This window comes from Mesoplodon bidens, assembly GCF_964165515.1.
Source record: "Mesoplodon bidens genome assembly, chromosome: 13".
NCBI lineage: Eukaryota > Metazoa > Chordata > Mammalia > Artiodactyla > Ziphiidae > Mesoplodon > Mesoplodon bidens.
Genome location: NC_138169.1, coordinates 65,512,487 through 65,530,838, shown reverse-complemented (window position 1 = coordinate 65,530,838; position 18,352 = coordinate 65,512,487). Strand labels below are relative to the sequence as shown.

General features: G+C 39.5%; 1 protein-coding gene across 3 annotated transcripts in view; it reads left to right on the top strand.

Moving 5' to 3' along the window:
• The window catches only part of DYM (dymeclin), a 384,724-nt gene that overhangs the window by 240,009 nt on the left and 126,363 nt on the right, over positions 1–18,352 (top strand). For all 3 annotated transcript variants that reach the window (XM_081253056.1, XM_081253057.1, XM_081253058.1), the window contains one exon: positions 15,763–15,865. In XM_081253056.1, the coding sequence (XP_081109182.1) occupies positions 15,763–15,865 (103 nt within the window). The remainder of the gene's footprint in view (positions 1–15,762; positions 15,866–18,352) is intronic.

Below are 18,352 nucleotides of genomic sequence, written 5' to 3'. Positions count from 1 at the left end.
TTTGAAGTTTCTTTTACTGGAGTAAGAAAGATGGAAGAGAAATAGAAAGACATTATTAGTAGCGAGCGTATTTTCGACGCTGTTACATGTAGAGTACTATAAAAGACCTACAATCAAGGCTGTACGTGAACTTAGCATTTGGAGGGAAACCATATTTGTTATACACGTATATATTTTACATATATATGTGTGTAGGCGCATAGCAATTTAATAGCATAAAACGAACAAATAATTAGGAGTATGTAATTTGATAGAGAGGAAAAGCCTGGGAAGTTACTTTTTTTTTTTTCTATTTCTGTTATATTCTACAAATACAAAGGGACACATTTTATGAAATGAATTTGTTCTAGTCTTCATAGACTTTGAGTTTTTAATCACTCAGAGGTGTTTTAATCCTCAGATTTCCCCCATGTTTATTAGAGCCATCCACTTCTCCCTTGGCCTTTCCCCCCGACCTCTGATTTGATCTGACTGGCTTTGACAAAGACTACAGGAATCTTGTCTTTGGCAATTATTGCTCTGCTTGACTCTCTCCAAATAGATGGAGGGATTTTTCACGAGAAGCAGACATATATGTAAACAGACCAATACTTCAAAAGTAATAGTCATCATCTTCAACTCCCCTACAGCTACACACATCTACATGCACATACTCCAAGGTGCCTCTTCCCCACTCTCCCAGTACGGGTCAACAGTCATTTTATGCTGCATCAATAGAATGGTTACATGGTTATAACCAGATATTATTCACAGATGATCCATATAGTATAGATGATCCATATAGTTTACTTTCTTAGACAATTTGTCAAAATGTCTTCAATCTTTAGAATAAAAATTTGGCAGGGTTTAGAATTTTGTGTTCAGAGTCATTTTCACTCTGCATATGGAAGGCATTGCTCATTGTTTTGTAGCTGTTAAGATGTCTAATGCCCTACTAATTCTTGACAGTTTGTATATGGCCCTCCCTCCTTCTTTCTCTCTCTCTCAGTTTTTATGATCTTTTGTCTCCGGTGTTTTAAAATTCCAGTCATATGCTATTATGCTTTGTTTTTACCTGTTTTCTGGATTCATGGAGGACCCTTTCAGTTTGGAAATTCATGTTTTTCAGTTTTGAGAACTTTCCTTGGAATAATTCTTTAATGATTTCCTTCTTTTCCCCTTCCATTTTCTTTGCTCTTTTAAAACATTCTATGTTAAACTTTGTGGACCAGTTCTCTGATTGCCATTTTCCCACTATTTTCCATCTCTTTGTCTTTTCTGTTCTACTTCCTGGGAAAGTTCTTCAATTTTAGTTTTTAACTCTTCTGTTGAATTTTTCATATTTACATTTTCCAAGAGCTCTTTTTTGTTCTCTGATACTCCTTTTTATATGACTTCCTTCTTGTTTCATAGTTGCAGTATATTTACTTTTTCCTTTAGCTTAGTAATTGTAACATTTTGGGAGTTTCATCTCCTCCCTGCCTTTTCTCTGTTTCATCCAGGTTCCTTTTTTCTTTTTTTACTTGTTTGTCATTTTAGTGGATTTTTCTGGTGATCTTTGGCAGAGTTGATATTTAACGTGAGCCACTAAAGAACGAATTGGAGGTTCTCTGTGCTTGGGTTGGGCTTTTTTTTTTTAAATAAATTTATTTATTTTTATTTTTGGCTGTGTTGTGTCTTCATTGCTGTGTGCGGGCTTTCTCTAGTTGCGGCGAGCGGGAGCTACTCTTCGTTGCAGTGTGCGGGCTTCTCATTGCAGTGGCTTCTCTTGTTACGGAGCACGGGCTCTAGGCATGTGGGCTTCAGCAGTTGTGCCATGAGGGCACAGTAGTTGTGGCTCACGGGCTCTAGAGCACAGGCTCAGTAGTTGTGGCACACGGGTTTAGCTGCTCTGCGGCATGTGGGATCTTCCCGGACCAGGGCTCAAACCCATGTCCCCTGCATTGGCAGGCAGATTCTTAACCACTGCGCCACCAGGAAAACCCCTTGGGCTGGGCTTTGTTGGCTGGTGGCTTCATCTCAGAGTGCTCCAGCTGGACTAAGTTTTTGGAGAATCCCCAAATGTTGGTATCTTTGGGTTCGTCTTACACTTTTTTTTTTAATTTTAATTTTAATTTTTTAGCAGCACTGTGTAGCTTGTGGGATCTTAGTTCCCCGACTGTGGATTGAACCTGGGCCCATGGCAGTGAAAGCGCTGAGTCTCAACCACTGCACCGCCAGGGAATTCCCCACCTTTTATTTTCTCCTGAGAGTAATCCTCCAGTATTTTTCTTGAGTATACAACCTCACTGATGGCATTCTCTGAGCTGATCAGGGGATGAAGCCAGAGGTTTCAGTGTTCAGCATCTAGGCTTTTACTTAGGCACTTTCAGTGTAGCGCTCCCGTCCTCACTTGGGTGTTACATCCGTAAGTCCAGAGTCTGCCTGCTTCATCCTCTGGAGAGTGAACACCTCTATTCTTCTGCCAGGTTGGAGGGAGGCATTCATTGGGCTGAGTGGGAGAGGGGAAGGGACTGAAAGTCTGACTTTGTAATACAGACTTCCAGTCAGTCTTCCTGTTTTGGGCCTCATCTGCATCCTACTTTCTAATACCTGGTACTTTTAAGATCTGTACCTTGCTGGAGTTCTAGAGTGTAAACTCATTAGCGTCTGGTCTTCCTTCACTTCTAGCTTAGGTTTCAGCTTTTTCTAGTCTCTCTTCTGCTCTCTATACTAGTCACTGAATTTTCTCATCCATTGCCATGGCTTTCATTCCTGGTTTTATGTTTACAGCTCCCAAATGCATATCTCTAACCTAAATCTCTTTCCTGAAGCTAGGTGCACACAGCCAAATGTCTAGTTGAAACTTTCACTTGGATAATGAATAGGCATCTCAAACGTAGCATATCTAAGAGGGAACACCTGATGATCTCCCTGGAACTACCCCTACCCCAATGGATAATCTCCCATATCAGTAAATGGTATACCTACCCTTCCATTTGCTTACGCTAAAAACCCTGATCATATCCTTGACTCTTCTCTTTTACCTCAAATCCAGGCTGGCAACAAAATCCTGTTGGCTTTGGCATCAGCTAGGTGTGTATACCAAGGAAAGATATTGGAGGATAGCTCTCAGGAGAAACTGAAAAGTGTAAGACAATTGTATTTCGAGATAAATGGGAGAGAATGCTTTTTTTTTTAAGTGCAGTAAAGATATGGAAAGGAGATATTTGCCTAACTATAAAAATCTCAGGTATTTGTGTAAAGAATCAGAAACTAGATAAACTTTGAAATTTTAAGCTTAGCAAAAGTACTTTTCAGGGAATTTCTGCTTTGTATTTTATTCAGTGAACCAATATTGAGTACCTGCTATGCACCAGGCGTTGTTCTAGGTACCAGGAATATAGCAGTGAGCAAAACAGGTGAAAATCTCTGCCATGGTGGAGCTTACATACTAGTGCAGGATCAGAAAACTTTTTCTGTAAAGGACTGGATAGTAAATGTTTTAGGCGTGGCACATCAGATTGTCTCTATCACAGCTACTCAGCTCTGCCATTGTAGCATGAAAACAGCCATAGACAGTACAGGAATGAATGGATGTGGCTGAGACCAAATAAAACTTTATTTACAAGAACAGGTGGTGGACCGGATTTGGTCTGTGAGCTGTAGTTGGCCAGCCTCTGTTCTAGTGGATGGAAGCAGTAAACACATATCAGTAAAGCATATAGTATTTTATAAATTGATAAGTAGTATGGGGGAAAAAAATAGAGCAGGAAGGAAAATAAGGCATTCCAGGGCTGGATTGTGATTGGCTTCAAAGAGTAGGTGACATGGGCAAAAACTTCAGGATGAGGGAGTAAGCCATACCAGACTCTAGCAGGCGTGAAAAAGGAAAGGTTTGTCTTAAGGATACTTAGTGGAGAATAGCTAACAAAAGAAATGCTGGAGATGTTGGGAACCTCAGAGACTTGAACTGGGGAGTCAGCACCTCCAGGGCATATTCTCTGCCCACCTCCCCCTCTCCCTTTCTTCCTCTCTTCCTGTGTGTCTGTGTCTATATGCCTGTGTTTGTGTGTTGTGTCTATGGTCTTTCTCTTTCACTCTCTTAGCTTAGGTTCATTCTCTGCTTTTATACGTGGATTTTCTCCACAAAACTAAACCATGACCTTACATCTCTACAGTCTTCTAACCAAAGAGGAGAAACAGTCTTTCTCACCATTCCTAGTTAGAAAAATCTTAGGCAAAGTTTTCAACTGGTTCAACTTAAAACACGTATCCATTGACCAATCTTTGTGACCCAGGGAATGGGGTATTATAACTGACTCACCGTGTGCCATGAACTCACCTTTTTCGGGAGAGTCAGTTCTTTTCCTAAAAGAAGTAAGTGGGAGTGAATCATGCTGGGCAGAAAAAAAAAAAAAAACAGACCACCCCAGATAAGAGATAATAAAATAAGGTGGTTATGAGTACCGGCTCTTGAAGTCAGATTACCAAGGTCTAAATTCTAGCTCTTCCACTTAAAAGCAGTATAATCCTTGGCAAGCTAAGTTACCTCTCTAATACCCTAGTTTCCTCTTGTATGTTGTGACGATAGCATTAATACCCTTTTTATTAAGCATGTTGTATGTTAATTTAGTTTAAAAATATGAAAGATTAAAAAGGTGCATGGCATAGAGTACATTCTAAGTAAGTGACAACTACCATCATTCTTATTATTTATCCTCAGCATATAAAAGGATAACCAGTGGGATCGGCCCTAGGAATGTAAGGTTGCATTAACATACCATCATCAATTAGTACAGTCTGCTGTATTAGTAGACTTAAAACTGTATGGTCATCTTTATAAGTGTAGGAAAAGCATTTGATGAAATTGAACACCTATTCATGATGATAAGAAAATTCAGTTAGCAAGGAATAGCAAGGAATAGAGGGGAATTTCCTCAACTGAGGAAATTCTATGAGAAAACTTAGAGCTAAAATCTTACTTAATGGTAAAAGACTGAATGCATCTTCCCTAGGATCAGGAAAATAACAAGGATCTTCACTCTCACATTTATTCATTACTTTGCTAGAGATCCTAGCCAGTGCAGTGAGTCAAGAAAAAGAAATGTTAATAATCCAGATTAGAAAAGAAGATCTAAAGTTGTTTTTTCTCACATAAAACATGGTCATATGTTTAAAAATCCTAATGAATCTACAAAAAATCTACTAGAGCTAATAAATGAGTTTAGCATGGTCGTAGGATAAAAGGTCAGTATATAATAATAATTGTATTTTGATATCCTTGTGATAAACAGCCAGAAATTGAAATTTTAAAACAATACTATTTACAGTAGCTTAAAAAATATGAAATAACTTAGGAACGAACATAACAAGATACAGGCAAGATCTGTACAATAAAAACTAAAGCACTGCTAAAAGAAATTAAAGAAGATGTAAATAAACAGGGTGATCTCGTGCTCGTGGATCAGAGACTTAGTATTGTTAAGATCCTGAAATTGACCTATACATTCAAGTGATCCTAATCAAAATCCCACCAGACTTTTTGGTAGAAATTGATGAAGTTGATTCTAACATTTGTATGGATATAAAAAAGACCTAGAATGCCCAAAAGAAATTTTGACAAAGAAAGCTTAAGTTGGAGTACTAAGACTACCTGATTTCAAGATTTACTCTAAAGTACAGCTAGAGTAACCAAGATAGTATGTGATAGCTTTTTAGACCAATGGAATAGAATAGAGTCCAGAAATAGACCCATGCACATACGGTCAATGAAATTTTGACAAGGCTGCCAAGGTAATTCAGGGGGTGAAAGGGATAGCCTTGTCAACAAATGGTTCTACAACAACTAAATATTTATATGCCAAAAAGCCCAATAACAGCAAAGTGAACCTTGACTCGTACTGCATGCCATACATACGTATGAAGTCCAAATAGAGCACAGACCTAATTATAAGAGTTAAAACTATAAAACTTCCAGAAGAAATTATAGGAGAAAATCTTTGGAATCTTGGGTTAGGCAAAGATTTATGACGCCAAAACTACAAATAATTTCCTTTTAATTTCATGAATTGGACTTCATCAAATTTTAAAACTTTCTTCCACTTCTCACCGCCCCCCCCAGTATGGGAGAAGTTGTTTACAAAAATAAATAATACCTGATAATGAGATACAAAGTAAGGAAATGTAGGTCCTTTTCTCAGGGTAGTTAGGATCATTGTTTAATCTTCATCAATATGTTAAATTCTTCCTTTAGTTTTATAACCCACCCTACTCTGTGTTGTACTTAGGGTATATTTTCACATTTATAATTTATAGGTCATAAGAGACAGCTGCCTCTGAGTAGACTGTAATTTTATCTCAATGACAGTACCCAGATGTTTAAAAAACGATAGTACAACCAACTTGATGTTTGGCTGATAACAAGATCAGAGAGTGCACACCTCCAGTTTTATGATACATAAGTTCTGGAGATCTAAGGTACAGCATGGCGCTTACAGGTAATACTACTCTAGCACATCCTTGAAAGTAGTTCGGAAAGTAGGTCGTAAACGTTCTAGCCACAAGGAAGAAATGGTAGTTAGGGGATGGGATGGAGGTGTGAGCTAAAGCTGTGGTGCTCATCATTTTGCAATATGTTTGTATCAAATCAGCATGCTGCACACCGTAAACTTTCACAGTGTCATATATCAATTACATCTCAATAAAGCTGGGAGAAAATACTTTAAAGCTGACCAAAAAAAAATACCTGATAAAGGACTTGTGTCTAGAATATATAAAGAACTCTCACAACTCACGAAGAACAAAAACAACCCATGTTTTTAATAAATGGACAAAAGATTTGAATAGACACTTCAACAAAGAAAACATGAGCACAAGGAAATTCGTTAGGGGAATGCAAATTGAAACCACAGTGAGATCCACTTCACACCCACTAAAATGGCTAAACTTAAAGACTGAAATATCAAGTACTAGCCAGAGTGTAGAACAGACAGTTTGGAAGTTGCTTATAGAGTTAAAACAAAGAGCATACAACACAGCAATCCCACTTCTAGGTATTTATTCAAGAGAAATGAGAGCATATGTTCACATAAAAACTTGCACAAGAGTGTTTATAGCCTCTTCATTCATAATGGCTCAAAACTGGAAGCAACCCAAATGTCCACCAACTGATAAATAAACAAATTGAGGTTCATTCATACAATAGAAAACTACTCAGCAATAAAAAGGAATGAATCACTGACACACAAAACAGTGTGGATGAATTTGAAAAACATGATGCTGAGTGATAGAAGCCAGACACAAAAGAGTACATAGGGTATGATTCTGTTTATGTGAAAGCTAGAAAAGGCAGGACCATAGTGACGGGAAACAGGCCAGTGGTTACCTGGAGTGAGGTCTGGGGGTGGGCATATTGGAGGAGGGACTTGACTTCAGAGGGGCACAGGGGAACTTCTTGGGGTAATGGGAATAGTCTCTATCATGATTATGGTGATGAGTCGCATGAATGTTGGTATTTTTCAAAACTCATTGAATTGTCTACTTAAAATTGGCCAATTTTATCATATGGAGATCATCCCTCAATAAAGCGGATTAAAAATAAAGTAACCAGCAGTGTAAGACCATATTTAAATATCAGCCGAGTGGTAGAGAAGTTAGTATGATTCAGAGGCAGGGTGGGCGCAGGTTAGAGAAGTCTTTCACAGAGGGTAGGGAGTTGTGCCTTGAAAGAGAGGCAGCACTTAGATGGGTGGAGGGGGCAAGAAAGGCTTCCTGCACGTAGAAAGGGTTCGTGTCTGCAGAGGAGAGAGCCCGAAGCTTGGCGGAAGGAGGTTCGGTGTCTAGCTGGAGCTCTGCCTTCAATAACCTTAATAATATTTTGTGGCTCTCTGCATTTAAATAGCTCTTTTGGGTTTGTACAGAACTTCTGTATTCACTACTCTACGGAACTTTGACCTTGGATGAACGACCAGCTCTGTAGCTGCGCTTCTTCATCTGCTCCCGTTGTAGTGTGGAGCTGAGGTGCTCCTCATTTCCCTGGTGACTGCTGTTTGAGTGTGTCAGAGGGAGGGACTGGGGCACGGAGAGGAAGTGACTGCAAGCTGTGAGGGATGTCTGCAGTTTTCAAGGAGGGAACCCCACGCCACCTCGCAGTAACTGACCTCTGTCTGCGTTGCCTTCCCCGTCAGGCGGTTGCTCTTAACTCCCCTCACCCCTGCGCCACCCATCCTGCTTGTCTCTCAGCCACCAAGGGCCAGCTTCTGCCTCCTCCTCCCCACTGGAAACAGTTTCGGGTACAGTAACCGTTGATTTCTTTCCTTGTGTCAAATCCAGTGACTTTGTTTCTTTTTTTTCAATCCTTTACCTTTTAACAGTGGTGAGTGCTCCCTCCTTACGATTATTCTCCTGACTTAGAGAAGAATGTCTTTCTCTTCTTGTTCTTCTACTGCTAGCTCTTTGAGTACCCTTTACTGTGTTTACCCTTTCAGTCTTGGTGTTTCCCAGATTTCTGTCCTTATCTCTCTTGTTTTATATTACATGTTTTCCTTGGGTGATCAGATCACCTGTACTTTTATGATTTCGACTGATGCTAATAGCCCTTAAATTTCTTACCTCTCTCCTGAGCACCAGATTAGCATGTCCTGAATCTGGATATTTCTTTTTTTTTTTTTTTTTTTTTAAGAAATCTCTTCCAGGGCTTCCCTGGTGGCTCAGTGGTTGAGAGTCCGCCTGCCGATGCAGGGGACGCGGGTTCGTGACCCGGTCCGGGAAGATCCCACATGCTGTGGAGCGGCTAAGCCCGTTAGCCATGGCCACTGAGCCTGCACGTCCGGAGCCTGTGCTCCGCAACGGGAGAGGCCACAGCAGTGAGAGGCCCACGTACCACAAAAAAAAAAAAAAAGAGAGAGATCTCTTCCAAATGCAACTTTTTAAAAATTAACTAATTAATTTGGTTGTGCTGGGTCTTAGTTGTGGCTAGCAGGCTCCTCAGTTGTGGCACATGGGATCCTTACTTGTGGCATGCAGGCTCCTTAGTTTTGGCATGTGAACTCTTAGTTGTGGCATGCAGGATCTAGTTCCCTGACCAGGGATCGAACCCAGGCCCCCTGCATTGGGAGCACGGAGGCTTACCCACTGTGCCACCAGGGAAGTCCCTGAATCTGGATATTTCTAACCACCTCCGTCTGGATATTGCCGAGCACCTCTGCGTTTCGTGACAGAATTGTTAAGAGCACAGCTCTTGGAGCTCTTGAATTTGTCTCCTGACTCCACCACTTAGTAGCTATGAGCCTTAACCATACTTCGCCTCAATTTCATCATTCCTTCAAAATAAAAAAAGCATGGAGAATAGTAGCACATCTGTCAGATGGTGATCTGATGAACAGTGTCTGATGTGCAGGAAGCACCCTGCCACTGAGCTGCTGCTGCTCTTGTTTCCTTTGAGGCACAGCTCTTTGTCTTCCCGGGTCTTCTCCCTACTCTTTGGCTCTTCTTCTGTATATCCCTGGCATGTTCAGTCACATTCTCAGCCAGCCACTAAGTTTCCCAAGTTTCCCAAACCTGAGAGTCATCCATGATTCCCTTTTTTCACTCTGTGTTGTCTCCTTTGCTTTCCAAATAGCTCATATTTGCTTCAGTTCAGGCCCTCCTCACCTCTCACTTTTAGTGGCGTAAAAGTTACCCAAAGTATCTTTCTGTTTCCACTCCTGTTCCCTTGCCCACCCCTGTCCATCCTTCCCATCCTCTTTAGGAGCCAAGGAATCTTTCTAAAACAAACGTAATTGTTATGTACTTATACGTGTCTGCACAGGTATGTGGTTTTCAGGTTCTGTGACAGGGCCTCTGCAGCCACCGCGAGATGAGAGCACGTCAGGGGGAGATAGAGGACAGAGATGAGCAAGGTTGCTGCATCACCCCTCCTGCCCATCCCTGCCCCCCACCTCCCACCTGGACACCGAACATAGCAGCTTTGCTTCTGTCTCTCTTACTTATCATTGTAGTCCTGCTGTCAGAAAACACCTCTGGCTTTCAGGATGAAGTCCAGGGTCTAAGTAAGACACAAGAGGCACTTTATGAACTGTTCCCGCTACTGCCCTGACCATACCGTGGTGCTCCAGATACTTAACACTTTATGAGTGTGCGTGCTGTGATGTTTACTGCACCCACAGTGCTCAGATTTCTCTGCCTACCCTCATGCTCTTTTCTCTGCCCACATTACCTTTACCGTTGCCTGATTTGCTTGGCTAACTCCGGATTGTTCCTTAAGATTCAGCTCGGCATCACCTCCGGAAATGATTTCCTGTCCTTACTTCAGGTACAGTCAGGCAGCCCTCATCTTTGTCCCCAGTGCAAGCCATGCTTCTCTCCATCACCACAGTGACAGTAGAACTTCTGTGTAGGCATAGCCTCCTTGACCTGACTGCACCCTCCAGGAGCGCAGAACAAAGATCGTGTGGCTTTTGCTTGTTGCTATATCCCAGGCAGACAACTCTCTCATTTCCTGGCATGTAGTAGGTTCTTGGTAACTGTTTGAGTTACTGTCTGTCTCAGTGACTTAGTGCAGACCTCTTAGCATGGTCTTCTTTAACAGGCCCATGCTGATCTTGCTAGCTTCATCTCTCGCCATCTCGAACCCTCCGCCCCAGTGGACTTGACTTTTCTGGCCTTATAAGCTATTGGTACTTCCCTGAAGTCTCTCTGTGCCTTTCTATACACTTTTCCCCCTTTCAGAATGGCTCTCCCTCCCCCTTTACTTTTCCCAACAAGCAAGCCCCCTAACCTTCAAGGCCACCATCAAGGTAGATTTCCTCTGTGAAACGTACCTAACCTTCAGCTGTACTCCCATGGCACTCTCTTCAGACCCATGGAGTTCTCTGATTTCAGTATTGTAGACATTTTTTTCCCCTTATTCCATTAGACTTGATTTCCTTGGGGGCAAGGAATCATGTCTCTTTAACTCATTTTGTAAGACTGTAACATTAGCTTCTTACTCCATACAGAAAGGTCCAGGACTTTTGATGGGCCACAAGTGGCCCTTCACAGTCTGTCTTTAAACTGTCCTCATCTCCTGCCACCAGCTGGGCGCCCTAAAGGACAGCCCTTTGCAGCAGCCAGTGGTTTTCTGAGCACATTCCAGGTTGGACTCATCATGCATATTTATATGCTGCTTTCTTTTGTGAAACGCTGGCTTTTGGCAGGGGCTCTGTTTTCTTCAGGATATAATGTTCTTTTTATTCCAGTTTTTAAAATGTGTAGTATTTCAGGCATACACCAAAAAAACAGTAATATAGCAGTCACCTATGTATATATCCAGTATTACTGAAAGAACATTTGAGAGAGAGAGCTGAACCTCTTATTTCTTCCTCCCTGATCCTGTTTCCTTCTCTTCTTTCTCAGAGAATAATGACTATCCTAAATGTAGTGTTTATCATTTCCATATATGGTTTATTACTTCAAATGTTTTATCTGTAGAAGATATGTAATGTTTTGCATGTTAAATATACACTATATAAATAGTACCTCATTCACATTCTCTACCAGGGTCCTTGCTTGTAGAACAACATTGTTTTTGAGGATTATCCCTATTGTTACACGTAGGTTTAGATAACCTTAAATTGCTACATAGTATGCCATTGTATGACTCTTCCACAGTTTATTTACCCATTCCATTCCCGAGAGTTTTTGTTGTTTTTAGATTTTCACTGTTAAACCAATTTACAACGAACGTTCTTGTACAAAAAGGAAAATCTAGTCTTTTTCTAATTTAAATAAAAAAGTATTCTGGCAGCTATATCCTGAGTGAAGATCAGTACACTTGGAATCAGTTTCACTTATTTCCAGAATCGGAATTACCCCTTCCATACAAACATCATGTGTGTCACTCACTCTAGCACTTAGCTGGGGCTGGTACTTTGAATGCAAAAGCTTTAAGCAAAAGTTACATTTCTCAGCAATTTGAAAGTCATGTCTCATATAAATTTAGGTCATTTTGCCCTACAAATGCTAAACAGGAGACAAAATTAGAATGTTTTTTAAAAATTAAAAAAAAAAGAAACTTTGAGAGCTCTGGCTAGCAGACCTGAGGAAAAACGCATATTAGATTGTAAAAAAATAACAGCCTGAGTAAGTGTGAATTCTGTTTTTAATTCATGATAGAAAACTGGGAGTGACCTCAAATCATCTGTTCTTACACCAACTTTCTTAAAAACAGCTGGGAGCAGTAGCCACAGCTTCTTGAGGTGGACCATGTCAACATTTTATGCCCATAACAGTCAAATTTTCTGTTATGTCCAACTGAAAGAGCTTATGTTTGAATTGCAGCTCCCTTCCTTGTTTTGTCTTCTACCAACAAGGAAAAAGGATTGTTAGTATTCTCTTTTAAAATAAACAAACTAGCCTTTCTTCTCCAAAGCAAACAATATCAAATCCTTTTTGCTTTGATTCCTAGGACTCGTTCCATAAATTTCTGAAAGTGATGATAAAAGTTACGATAGATTAACCTCTGTTGTCCTTCTCTGAAGGGTACACTCTTAGAACACTGACAGAGAAAATCCCAGGTTTATGGAACCCATAAAACAGCTCCTGAGTTCTGGTATTTTGTAAACTTAAAGTGCACTGCTGTACTTCACTTGCCCCCTTTCCTCTTACTAACACCAAAAAGCTCACTTCTTCCAGGTATATTTATTGCTTTTGCTTTTTGTTTGGGCATCCAATTGATGCCTCTGAGTCTTGCCATACCCTATACTAAAATCAACCACCAAAGTCCATTCAGTCTCAAAAAACTTCTGAAACTCCATTTATTTCAGAAAATACACTACAACCAATTAAAAGAATCTTACTAACTGCCCTCTTTTATGCATTTCCATGTGAATATGCTTTATGCACTATCCCAACATATTTTTATCTTTTAATTTTCATTGCCTGCAAAATAATTTGTATATTTAAGAATATAGGGGCTTCCCTGGTGGCGCAGTGGTTGAGAGTCCGCCTGCCGATGCAGGGGGCGCGGGTTCGTGCCCCGGTCCGGGAGAATCCCACATGCCGTGGAGCGGCTGGGCCCGTGCGCCATGGCCGCTGAGCCTGCGCGTCCGGAGCCTGTGCTCCGCAACGGGAGAGGCCACAACAGTGAGAGGCCCACGTACCGCAAAAAAAAAAAAGAATATATACCCCCATTGCAGTTTAGTACTGTGTTCAGTTATTCTTTTCCTCAGCAGTTTTACTTTATCTATAGTCAGTCTCGCCTCAGGTATACTAAAAATTATGTACAAGGGTGTTCATTGCAGTGCTATTTATAATACAAAAAACTGGAAACATTGCAATGATTCATTTCTAATGGACTAGGTAAATTAAGGTATATCCCTATGCTTGGATATCAGTTAACTGGCACTCAATATATGTTTATTGAACGAATCAAGGATTATATTGTTAAGTGGAAAAAGTGCAAGGTACAGAGCAGTACCTATTTTGTGGGAAAAAAACATGGATGTATATGTACAGTATTCATTCATATACATGCCTTGATGCATATAATATTGTTGGAATCATAGACAGTAAACTGCTAACATTTGTTACCAGTGGGTCATGGGTATGGATGTGAGGAAAAAGTGTGATGTTTACTTTTAACCTTAAAAAAGAAAAATCAAGCAAAACTAAATCTCAAATAGAGAAGACCCAGAAAAGTAAAATGATTGAAAAGAATGTACATACCCTTACAGATTGAGTCTTTTTCCCTACTTCTTTACATCACTTCCACTTCACTCTTCTCACTGTCCCCTGTTTTGCCTCTGTGTTTTGCCTTCTGTTTGGAAATGCCTTCTCTCTTCTCTTGCACAAATCTTTTTCCTTCTTCATAAAGTCTAACCCCTTCATGAAACTTTGCTGAACGATTCCATTTCAAAGAAGTCTCTCTTATCAACATATGCTTGATGAGTATCATATGATTTCACACGTATTCACTTAGTAATTATTTAACTTATTTTCCTGCTGTATTTGAGTATAGATTTAGAGAATATTCTTGGCTTTGTTACATTTGCTTTGTACACATCCAGCATTACCAATAAGTGTTAAGGAATTTTTTTCACTCATTTTTTTAACATTTTAATGTTAAAACTTAATCTAGAAAGAATACTTAGTAGTCTTGTTTTCAGTAATTATCCCATTTAAACCATTTGAAATAAGTAGAGATTTTCATAAATTGATATTCAAATCAATATTCTGTTTAGAAAGATACCACTAAGAAATACTAGAGTAATGTTTTGGACATTAAAGAAGATACTACAGGTCATACTTATATGGAAAAGCACATGGAATCAGAAGTGTCTTTATTTTTAACTTGTCATCTAGACAAGGAAGAATCCTTTATTCACTAGATATAGTAGCTTTAACATTAGGATCATACAATTATGTGTATTTGAAGCTCTATTATTAGGTACATACACATTTAGGATTGTTATAGCTTCTTGATAAACTTGCCATTTCATCACTGTAAAATTTCTCTCTTTATCTCAGGTAATAATATTCTTATCCTTAAGCCTACTTTGTCTAATATTAATATAGCCACTCCAGCTTTCTTATGATTAGTGTTTATACAATATCTCTCTTGTATCATTTTACTGTTCACTTATCTGTATCTTTAAATTTACAAGCGTGCCTCTTATAAATAGCATGTTACTGGGTTTTGCTTTTTTATCCAGTCTGACAATCTCTGTCATTTAATGAGAGTGTTTAATCCATTTACATTTAATGTAAATTTGTTTTATACTTTGAAAATTGCTCATTTAGGTCTGTTGGGATGCATCTTAGAATCATCTTTACTCTAGGCTAGAATAGCCCTACTCCTAAAGCATGGCCTTTCTGAGAATTCAACTGAGTGTTCATGTTCAGTGAGTTTTATCCACTCTGGCTGGTTGGAACTTCAGCATACCTCCAGCCTTTTGTGATCTCCAAAATCTCTGTTCAGTTTGTGGCTCCTGGATGGTAGTTTACTGCCACACCTTGTGGGGTCTTTTCTTTGCATTTAGCCAAACGCTCAAGAAGACACTGGGGCAGGTTTTGAACATTTCAGATGTTCAACGTCTGAAAACAGTTATTTTATGTATTTTGTTCAGTTTTTTTTAGTTGTTTACACAGGGGAGTTATTCAGTACCAGTTAATCCATCCTGGCCAGAAGTGAAACTCTTATAATACATATGTTTAAAGCCATTCTTTTTGAGAATAAGAGTATAAAGCTATAATATAGAATCATAGACTCTGTATTATGCGAGAGAAATAATCCAGTGCACTTATTTGAAAGATGAGATACTCCAATAAAGATGTTTAAAAAAAATAAAATGAAACAAATAAACCCATGCAGTAAGATACAAAAAAAAGATGAGAAAATTGGGATACAGCAAGCTCAAGTAACTTGTAACAGATTGCACTACGAGTTACTCATAAAGTCAGTCCATATCTCAGGTTTTCTTTTTTTTTTTTTTTAGTTTCTGCTTTATAACAAAGTGAATCAGTCTCAGGTTTTCTTAATATCTGTCCACTGTCCTGTCCATGATAGTAATCTTCTGAAAATTTCTCCTCTGTTTGAAATATAATTTGAAACTGGCAAACTTTTATATTAGAACCCTTATAATTTAAACATTCTTTTCACTTTATTATTTGTTATATCAATAGTATTGTTAATCCTGCTGTTAACACAGGCACAAAAAAAGAATCTTGTAGAATAATCGACATTCTGTGGAATGTCAATATAAAACCTAGAAAAGGAGACACTTAGTTCTTTTAATATAATTGGGTTGTTTTTTTTTTTTTCAGCTTGTTTTCCTTGCTGTCTAAAAAACACAACAAAGTTCTGGAACAAGCCACACAGTCCTTGAGAGGTTCGCTGAGTTCCAATGATGTTCCTCTACCAGATTACGTAAGTAGTTACCTTACTTTGTCAATACAAAAATTTTCCTTTCATTGCTAAATTTAAAAATAACAATACCCCTCTCTTCCCAAGATCTGGCTGTGATCTTGTTCCCTGAGGAACCTATGATAGGTAAATAAAGGATTGACATCTCAAATCAAGGGAAAAAATTTTTGATGATTATTAACAAGTAGTTGAAGAAAGTCAACCCTAAATCAATGATTGTTAATAATTAGAAATCTTATTAGTCAAGAAAACCACTCAAACTAATTACAGAGAAACAAAAAGAGGGATTTTATAAGGAGTGTGCAAAGGTTTCTCACAGAACTCAAGGAGAAGATGTACACCTGGATTTCAGAGAATGAGAACCTGAAATGGAAAAGCCATTGGATTCATTCAAAATAGCCTATCTTGGGACTTCCCTGGTAGTCCAGTGGTCAAGAATCCACCTGCCAATGCAGGGGACATGGGTTCGAGCCCTGGTCCGGGAAGATCCCACATGCCATGGAGCAACTAAGCCCACGCGCTACAACTACTGAGCCCATGCTCCTAGAGCCTGTGCTCTGTAACGAGAAGCCACTGCAATGAGTAGCCCGTGCCCACAAGGAACAGTAGCCCCCGCTCGTCGCAACTAGAGAAAGCCCGTGCGTAGCAATGAAGACCCAGCACAGCCATACATACATACATACATACATACATACATACATACATACATACATACATACATAAGGAATGATAATTCTTAAAATTAGGGGAAAAAAAAAGCCTCTCTTTCTGGGGCATTTAGTTTCTGTTATCTGCTTCTTTTTGCTTCAGTTTTATTCTGCCGCTGCTTTCCATAGGCCCGTTTTCCCTATTTGCTGACTGAAATAGCAACCCCGACCCCTCCCCCACCCCCTTTCCCTCCCAACCCTTAACATGTCCTTGGGAGTGTCGTGCCTTTTGCTGACTGATCAGAGTCCTAATTCTCAGATTCTGGGAGAGAGAATCTAATTGTCTCTGCTTGGGTCAGTATGCTGCTCAATTCGTCAGTCGTGGTCAGCAGAGAACAGCAGTAACATGTTGCATTTGTTCCCTCCTCTTTAAAGATGAAGAGCTTATTACCACCTGACCTCAGGGGATGATGATGGAATAGAACACAGCACAGGGATGAGCATTATATAATAGGAGGGGGAACTCGTTATGAGTTCCTTTAGGGCTGTGCCACTGTCCGTGACACCTCTTGTGTTTTGGAACATACCTTAGATGAGGATGCTAAAAACTTTCATGTCACGAACCACAGAGGTAGTTAAAGGACCTCCCTGTTTGTTTGTCTGGGGACAACTTAATGAGTTGATACTTAGAAACTTTAGGAGAGAATTCTTATATTCTAAGTTTGAGGTGGTGATGTGTACCAGACAGCCGGAGAGTTGTTTGGCTTGTTTCCTGCTCTCATTTGTTTCATTTCTAAATGGTTGTGCTGATATGAGACTGTGGGAACAGCACCCAGTCCAGATATCAGACGCTGATAAACAGAGATAGCTGTGTGCAGCCACAACCTGACTGGTGCTATTTTTCATCTCTTTTATTTATTTATTTAGTGTGGGTGTGAGAGAGATGTTATGATCTGTCTTCCCATTATGAAGTTTAAAATTCCAAAGTACTTCTCTCCTACCAAAAAAATTAGTATCTTTTAAGATTTTCCTGCTAGTTGAATATTCTCAATTTCTTGAAAAAATGAGCATTATAGTTGACTTAATTCTATCCTTGTCATGACTTGTTCTAAGAAAAATAATTCTTTCTAATTGCTCCTTGGAAACCTCAGTTGGGGCCAGAGTGGCAATGGGGATTATGTTTATTAAGAACTTGAATTTTGTTCATCTGTAAGTGTTTTGTCATTTTTATACACGTATTATTTGATTTATATAGTATTCCTGTTAATTCCACAAAAATGTGTTGAATGTATGTAGTACTGAGGTTGCCCTAGCAGTATTCGCCTTTAACCAGAGGCCAGAAAATTGATATTTCTTTGAGAAAACAGGTCATATTTAACAGTATTTGCCAATCATGGAGGTGATTATGCAGTGAAAGGACAAGTTGAACTCGTAATGGACATATGAATTCTGTTGAACTTTACAGGTCATTGACTGTTTTCCTCTTGCATGAAGTTTTCACTGAATAAAACTGAATTTCTTGAGGCATCCGCTTCCTAGAAATACAAGGAAAATTCCATTTGGAATCTGCCGTTGACAGTCCTTATTATAACATTTGTGGGTATGAGACTTTGCAAATCACAGCATTTTCCAAATGGGTTTATGAACTTGAATTTTGCTGGCTTTGCTCGGAGCTAAGTGCAGAGGGTGGGTAACACTGATTCAGTAGTCGTGTTGAAAACTGTGAATCACTCCTCCTGCCACTGAGCTGAAAGGTGATTAAAGAAAACAATAGCAACCTTAAAAGTAAGTACTACACTATGTTCTTCTTTGGTGATAACTCATGTTTTATTGGTCGTTCCCA